This window comes from Euprymna scolopes, chromosome 13 (assembly GCF_053919585.1).
Source record: "Euprymna scolopes isolate OS-2025 chromosome 13, ASM5391958v1, whole genome shotgun sequence".
In the NCBI taxonomy this organism is placed as follows: Eukaryota; Metazoa; Mollusca; class Cephalopoda; order Sepiida; family Sepiolidae; genus Euprymna; species Euprymna scolopes.
The window spans coordinates 82,336,285-82,345,709 of NC_136494.1; the positions used below are offsets into that span (position 1 = coordinate 82,336,285).

Sequence of the window (9,425 nt, forward strand, 5' to 3'; positions counted from 1 at the left end):
AATTTTTTAGATTAGGATTGATAATTTGTGTTCTTTTGATTATTCAGATTATTGTTCACATCTTGAGCATTATTATTTTCACAACGTCTCGATCGATGTAATCTACGACCTTCTTCAAGTGTATCTCATCAAACTAAGAAATATTTCTATTGAACTCGGGCATCTGCATGGAATTTCGAATATCTGCAAGCACGTGTGAAATAACAGATATAGTAATAGGTAGAATTCAGTTCTAAGTAAGGTTGGAGGTTCAACTACGAATTACTTAAAGCTTCTACTTGGTCATGGCTGATGGAACGAGAACATACTACCCTTTGTGGATTAAATAAAGGGCTCCATTTGAAATTACGTGGAAATTCTTGAATTCAACAAGATACACCTGGAGACGGTCGGAGGTTACTTTGGCCAAAATATTGTGAGAATAACACTTAAAATGAAAACATAATCCAAATAATACAAGAATTCCAGAGGTTGAAAAGATTCACCTGAAAAGGGTTGGAGGATAGATTAATTGAAATCTTGTGAAAATAGCAACAAAGATTACAATAGTAGTCTGAATAATCTAAATAGCACAAAATTCTTGGGATTTGTTCATGTATTGTAGAGGTCAGCAACTCATGGCCCGTGAGTTATATCCAGTTCGGAAATGGCTAGATTTTTACTATTGAATTAGTCTTGTTAGTTACTAATTTTTTTCTATTATTTTTGTTATAAAATAAGACGAACTGTTTAAATGAAATCATATTTTTAAACATTCAAAGAAAATACTTCTTTTGGACAAAGCGAATTGATTTCGAGAAAATTTAATTTTTTATCCTATTTAATCCATCATCATTTACCAAGACATTGCATAGCCAGGCCCCTCTCTAAGGTTTCAGAACCCCGATATTTTGGAATGATTTGAGTTGCATAGACAAAGCAAAATATGATACCGATTTATAATAAATATATTCCTTTATTGTATGTTTTTACTAAGTTTGCCTTGGGGATATTCTAATCGGACATCCTTAGTTTGCGGCCAGATACAGGGTGTTAAAAGAAAGTTATTGCCAGAAACCAAATAGTATAGATTCATTCTTTTGTATTTTCATGTCCTGAGGTTATCAGCTCATATCTTTCGATTTATTATTACGATAGGGTGTATGCTATTTTGTGTGTCATCCTTACATCTTTTCTCTTCCGAATGACTGTCGTTTAATTGTTTTGACCTTATATTTCTTTTAATAAATAATTTTACCAGGAATTCTTCATAAGTTTTCATTTCGATTATAGGTGATGAAACTCAAATCATCTATTCTTATTATAAATAATTTTCCCAAGAATTCTTCAAAAGTTTTGGTTTCGGTTTTGATTATATCTAATAGAACTCAAGTTTATATATATATATATTATATATATTATATACATTATATATATATTATATATATATATTATATATATTATATACATTATATATATATTATATATATATATTATATATATATTATATTATATATATATATTATATATATATATGTATATATGTATATTATATATATATGTATATATGTATATTATATATATATGTATATTACATATATATGTATATTACATATATATTATATATATATTATATATATATGTATATATATATTATATTATATATATATATTATATATATATATGTATATATGTATATTATATATATATATGTATATTATATATATATGTATATTACATATATATTATATATATATTATATATATATGTATATATATTATATATATATGTATATATATTATATATATATTATATATATATGTATGTATATTATATATATATGTATATTATATATATATATGTATATTACATATATATATTATATATATATTATATATATATATATTATATATATATGTATATTATATATATATGTATATTACATATATATATATTATATATATATGTATATTATATATATGTATATTACATATATATATTATATATATTATATATATATGTATATATTATATATATATTACATATATATTATATATAATATATATATATATATATTATATATATTCTTCATAAGTTTTGATTTTGGTTTGAGCTGATGCATCAAGGTCACATGGATATTTTTTTGATTTTTGAAATCACAACTTTATAATATATAAGAATCGATAGAAATTTGACTATATAATAATATATACGAAATCTGAATGAATTCAAATATCATATGTAAACGTATTTTACAACCGGCCTACGTCGGACGTCCCTGCCAGCTTAGATAAATACTTTTGCAGTTTTAACAAAAGAGCTACAATAATATCAGAGTTAAAAAAAAAAGACCCTACTGTCTAACTCTGTCACGTGGGGAGGCATTGTAAATAGGTACAATAATATCAGAACGTCTTAAATTAGGCTGAATATCCACAGAATACCAACATCAATATATTACATATGAATGTGTCCCCTTGTGGAATTTCCACAGGTATCGCTAGTCTTATTTTATTTCTTATTTTTATAAACATGTAATTAATAAATACCTGCAGTAAATGTATACGTTTAGTTGTTATATTTTTTTGTCTATTTTATAGTATGTTAAATCTTTGGGTAAAATAATGCCTATTGTAAACGATATATTGAAGAATTAGACCAATTCGGAATGTAGTTTGGATACATTTGTTTGTTTAACGGAAACTTAAACCCTTTTGATCTTGTTTAACTCTAAATTCTAATTAGTGGATTATCTGGGTTTTTTCTTATCCGGCCACATGACTTGGCTAACAAAGCGAATAATATGCTATTCAATATCATTTTTAAATATTTATTCCTTTCTGTGTTTTGTCTCTTTGCAGTACACAATGGCTTACCACAGGATCTCATATTCAACCCTCGACAGTGTACTCGTCATGTGAATATGATGTCATGCTCCGGCAACAACAACTACAGCAACTTAACAACAATAGGACATGGATATCAAACTTTTTATTGCAATAGTTTAACGAAAGATGACAACGGACGAAGAAAACAGACATGAACAATCGAAAAAAAAAAAAAGAAACTGAATCACGCTATATCAGCAATAAGGTGACTTTCATTTTTGAATAAGAAAAACAAACAAAAGCATCGGAATCTTGATCAGTAGACCTGTCTGTGAGGCAGGAAGGGTAAATTGAACATTTAAAATAGTGACAGTTGTCGGTTTTGAAATGTTTTACATTGAGAAGCAAAAATATGAATTAATTTTTGTAATTCTTTTTTAATTGCTCCTGATAAAACATGTACCAAATAATGGGTGCAACCGCATATTTACAGATACAAGCGACTTCCTGCTTTGAAAATGGTCTGCAGTAAACGGTGTTATTTAATACAGAGTAGGTCAACACACAAGAATATCCGGAAACTGATTATTTTCATTGAAATATTTTTATTTGCAGAATTTAAAAAAAAAATCTGTTTATTTATAGAGTTTAAAAAAATAAATGTTTCACAGAAAATTTTTTTAATAAATGTTTATTTACAGAAAAATTACAGAACTAATTTAATACTGAAAGAATTGTTTTTAATTAATATAAACCAAATAAATGAAAAACAAAATGAATAACTGTTGACTTAACATAGTAAAACAAATATAACAGGAAGTCGATTGAATGGGTAAATATGCGGTTATGCCAAATAATGGCTGAAATATAATGGAATGAAGAGTGTGGTGTTTCCTCAGCGCTTTTCCAGAATTCTCCCGCCCCACATAAAAAAATACAAAATAAAAATAAAAAAAATCTGTGACCGTGATGAAAAGAAAATATTGTACCCTAAAAATCACATAAATCGATCAAGTAGTATCATTTTTAAACGTATTTGAGTTTTTCCAATGATCCCCTCCCCATGTTAAGAATGGCTTTCCAAAATATCGATTTGGAGTTATCTTCCATTGTTTATAGAGAGTGTTTATAAAGTGAAACATTCCTCCTCGTTTAGCGATGAATTTATTTTTCTTAAAAATAAAACTACTTGATCAATTTATGTTAATTTTTAGAATACGATATTTTCTTTTAGTCACGGGCACGTACATCAGAGAGATTTTTCTTTCATTTTGTTTCATATGAGGGGAAACTCTGAACAAGCACCACCTCTTCCAATCACAAAAAGTCAAAAAAAATTCCTAATATGAGACTTTAAATATGGCAGCCAGAAATAAGCATAGACTCTTTATTTGGGTTCATACATATAAACGATTACTATGTCCGCCAGTAGGTGTTCAATTCTTCAAATGATTGTAAACAAAAAATAACCACTTCTAAAAAAAAAAAAAAAAAAAAAAAAAAAAAAAGGAAAAGAAAATTAAATAAAAAACAAAACGAAAATCATTCCTTCTTCAAAAACCGTTTAACTTAATATGCTTAAAGGCGTCAACAGAAAGCAAAGCCTCAGGAAGACACTATCCTTTTTTTAAGGTTTTTAGAGGCATTTTTGGCTTCTTCTTTTTTTTTTTTTGGCATCCAATTATTAAGAAATTCTTCTGAAATTAAAAAAGGAAATCCCGAACCAATAAAATAAAGAACTAAATAAAACTCATAATTTTAAAGCTAGTGGCTACATCTACTCAATAGACCTTTTCCTCCGCAATTCACATATCTTTTAAACTAGATTCCTGATATTTTATTTTTCAATCAACTTTTTGCATCCTTCTTGCCAAAGGAGAACGGACAAAAGTATTAAAAGAATAAAATATGAAATAAGAAAAATTCCTCCCAGCAAACCAAATCTGTGAAAAATGTTTCCTCTTGCGAAAGGATGATTTCCGAACTTTTCTAAAAAAAAGAGAAGATTTTTTTGCGGGGATGGAGGGGGTGCATATTTTACCAAAAAAAAAATGTATTGCAGTATAAAATGCCAGGCGATATCTTGCTACACCCCAGGTGCAATATATTTATGCTGTCAAATCACAGAACTTATTTAAAGTACACCATGCTTAACTTTTGCACTCTCTAAAGGAATAAATGCCCAGGTTTATATATGATTCCGTTTTCGTGTATATTCGTAAGTAATATGCAAACCCACTATCTCCTGCAAACCGCAAAACCGATAAGTTTTTCGTTCTCGTTTTATTACTAACTAGCACGGCTATCTGTCTTTGCCCGGGATCATAAACAAAAGAATTAAAAAAAAAAAAATGCGTGTAGCATTTTTCTTTAAAAACTTCTCTTTCTCTCGTTCTCTCTGTATATGAAATCCCGCTCTCACTCCCCTCTCCCTCTTGTTTCCTTTGGCAATAGGAAAAACAATTGTTGAAGAAGTATTACATACAACAACCTTAATACTTCTATTCTACTAGCACTAATAAGGAAATACTTTTACGTCTATATTCGAAGTGAAAAAAATACTTTACTATCATTTACTTTATTATCAGTTATTTTTAAGATTAAGCTTATTATTTTTTGCTTATAAAATAAAATCTAAACACATTAATTATTGAAGTGAACTGAACATACTTAACCGATGTTGTCCGGTCTTTATTTTTATTTGTTTACAGTTTAACGTTGACAGCTCTTATGATACTCTTCAATTTAAAATGAGTTATTCCCTTTGCTGATTTTTATTTTTGGGTGACTATTTAAGAACGTTTCATATTAATTGTCGTCTTGGCTGGAAAAATATTTTTTTTAAAAATATTTGATAGCGAAATATAGCATTATATTACAAAAACAAAGAACATATGTAAATTGGGTCACCAGAAAAAAAGGTTGATTTGTCAGTTGAAATATCATTTGGATCTGGCATTCAAAATCCGACATGATAAGTTATAGGTTAGATAATAAAAATGGAAAGAAAAATGCAACACCAATAAAAACAACTTTGAATATTTCAATTATAAAAATACTTTGGAATATTAAGGTTTAACTACTTTACTTTTTTATTGTGGAATTTAGTTGAAATTTTCAAAATAATTAATGCGATTTCTAAAAGTGGGAATATTTTGTTAAATATTTCGCCTTAAACTATCAAATGATTGCCAAAAAAAAGGGGGCACTTTGCATGGAAACAGAAATGCATATTGCTTCAGTCTGGAAGGGTTATTCTTTCACTGACTGAGGACAGAAATGATAAAACGGAGTATCAAAAAGAAATTTACTGCAAAGCCAGAAAACAGCATTTTAGCTGTCTAATACTCATAATAAATTAAAACACCAATATTCAAGGTAAAATTTCACAAACAGAACGGTTTGCCATCACTTTTATATATGTTACAATGATTAAAATCAATATGATGTGATACTAAACCTTATTAAAGAATCCTTATTGGAATTTTGATTAAAATCCATTACATGATTTGGATTCTAGAAAATGTCTAAAACATTAATGATAAAAAATTCGAGTTCAGGGAATCTTGCTTTAAGGCTATGGTTCAAATTCAATGTAAGTCTAAAATATCTGAATTTACAAATTGGAGTTTTTGTCTATATTATGCTCCTTAAAAGCCTTAAAAATATTTCAAAGAACCCAAATTTTGGGGGAATATTTATTAATCGAAATCCAAGATCCATTTTTAAAATTTCACAAAAATCGGATGTATCTGAATTTCCACAAAGGGCTTCCATTCGTTTTAACACATCTGCATAAGACTGAATTAAACTAAATATAGGCCACATTTGAACCCTTTACGCCTAGAAATTGTGTTTCAAAATTCATAAGTTACTTAATTTAGAAGTGAGTCCCGCACATACAAATGTAAACATATATCCATATCTAACTTTCCGTAAATAGAGATTAAAACTAACGATCATTGTTATTCATCCGTAAATTAACCCAGCAGCCAAAAAAAAATTGCCTTCTCCTTCAGTTTTACCCATGCTGTGTATATTTTTTACTTCTTTGCCAGAAAGTTAGACAGGAGGTCAAGTGGGGGTTTGAATAAACTAGTACACAAGGATAAGCGCACTCTGGCCTACAAAAACGCCTGAGCAGCCTCATCATCAATCCCCAGTGTAATAAATTAACCCCTTCTCGAATTAGCAATAAACTAACCCGTTCTTAGATTAGCGATAAACAAACCACTTATCTAAGAGAAGGTAAAGCCTGGGAGTGTGAATTTCCTAGGACTGAGCAGAACCATACCTCAGCCCGGCGGCAACAAAGCCATTGTTCAACTGCTTGTCAAGGACGTATTTGGAGCCCGTTAGTTATGGCTGGTATCAGTCAGATACCAGTCCTAACTAATGGGCTCCAAGTATGCCATCAGCACCAAAACACATACTTAGTACATTTTTTGTAAAGTTTTATTTTAATTGTTATCAAACTTTTGGAATGATTTTAACCATCATTACAGAATTATTACACACAGTTTTAAGAAAATATTTCCGATTGCTATGTCAGTGGCAATGAAATACACCAAAGACCAAAATATTTTCTTTTAAAATCGATTCATTGTTTTGATATTTGATTGGCTATTTAATGAAAGTAAACCAATATCTAACTTTATGTAAATAGAGATTAATATTGCTGATCATTGTGATTCCATTGTAAATTAACCCAATGTCCAAATAAAATTCCTTCTCATTTAATTTCACCTATGCTATGTATATTATTTTTAATTTTCCTTTTCAAGAAAGCCAGATATGTGATCAAGTAGGGTTATGAGAAACCAGCACACAAGGATAAACGCACTCTGGCCTATTGAAAAATATCTGAGCAGTTCCGTCGATATTCCCCAGTGAAATAAACTACCCCTTTCTCGAATTAGCAATAAACCACTTGTCTAAGAGAAGGTAAAGCCTGGGATGTGAATCTCCTATGGTTGAGCAGAACTATGCTTGAGCATGACTACAATAAACCTCGGCTGTTGGACTAATTTGAACCATAATTCTCTAATTATTACACAAATTTAAAAATAATACTTCCGGTTGCTAAATAAGCGGCAAGGAAATACACCAAAGACCAACATATATTTTTTCCAATCGATTTCTACTTCTGGTCTTTGATTGGTAAATTAATAAAAGTAAACCAATAATTTCTAAAACATTTTAAAACACAATCCAATTTCTTTCATTTGAACAAAATTAAACACACAAAAACTTTCTCCTGATTAAATGTCCGCTTTGAACAGAAATGGTCTTTATTTAATTAATAAATTAACATTTATTTCATACGATTTTTGCTTATGGAGGAAGAACTCTCTAAGTAGATTGACTTACGAGAAATGGGCCTATTTGTCCAAAGTATTTCTTTTTTTAATGATATTTAAAACTTCAAATAATTAAATAAAAGTGTATATGCAACTTCTTTAGTATGAAAAATTCTCTGAAGAATTGAGGAAGGTTGCAAGCTCATTCGACTAAATGAAATCTTATCAGTCACATTTAGACTTTATTACAGTGAATTAGTAAAATACTTGAGACAACAGCATATTTGAGGAAAATAAATTGTTGTTTTAAAATCGAGATAGGTTGCAAGCTCATTCGACTGAATGAAAAATGATCAGTCACATTTAGAATTTATTACAATGAATCAATAAAATACTTGAGACAACAGCAGATTTAATAAAATACTTGAGACAAAAGTATATTTGTGGAAAATAAATTGTTGCCACCAATAGTCTGGACAGGATGAAAACAATGTTTATAACTTTATAGGTCCTGTTCCAGATCCCACACCCTGTCACATCGCCACAATGTTGCCTTGCTAACTTGTTTTGCAAGTATTCCTATGGAATGTGCTCCATTGACCTTACTGCATGTGTAATCCCCAAATGAAAATACCCTAAACACGATTAGCTGCTAAATTCCACTCCTAACTGTAGAGATCCTTACATATCGGGGGATTTTCTAGTTTAATAGCTTTTCTCCTCAGTCTACTTATCTATAAAATTTTCTTGACCCTGCCAACATGCAGAAATTTAAATATAATATAAACAAGCATCTTGCTGCCGCATCTCCATCCAGATTGACCCTTCATGAATCTGAGCAGTATCAAAGTAACCTCCTTATGTTTCAGTGACAATTTACCTTGTTTGGGATGAACGCAAGATTGAAATTAGATGCATTGCATGTTCATTTCCAAAATCAATGATTATTTTGTCTGAGACGACATTTTGTCACAGATGAGGTCAAACGATGAAACTGATGAAAAAGAAATGTAATTCAAATCTGAGATTAAAGAAAAGTTTACAAGATGATCATTTTTTATGGAAATACATTCTTGTCACAACAGAAAGGATTAAACATTAGCTGTATCTATCCGATGTTACCCGGGATGAAGTGAAATCATTTTAGCTTTAAATATTTCACATTTTTAAGCTTATACAGAAAAAGAAATAAAATTTTATTTGTAAGGTAGGCAACTCTTCAATAAAACGTGTTGATTTTGATTGTATTTCATACTAACAAGGCCACCCGTTGCTCGGGACCGTATAAGACAATGAGAAAAATTTTGAACATGTTATT

At 29.2% G+C, this 9,425-nt stretch overlaps 1 protein-coding gene across 3 annotated transcripts in view; it reads left to right on the forward strand.

The window, feature by feature from the left end:
* The window catches only part of LOC145292080 (cys-loop ligand-gated ion channel-like), a 1,494,476-nt gene extending 1,488,829 nt beyond the window's left edge, over nt 1-5,647 (forward strand). For all 3 annotated transcript variants that reach the window (XM_080138147.1, XM_080138140.1, XM_080138144.1), the window contains one exon: nt 2,841-5,647. In XM_080138147.1, the coding sequence (XP_079994273.1) occupies nt 2,841-2,900 (60 nt within the window). In that variant the 3' untranslated portion in view covers nt 2,901-5,647. The remainder of the gene's footprint in view (nt 1-2,840) is intronic.
* The last annotated feature ends 3,778 nt before the right edge of the window (nt 5,648-9,425 follow it).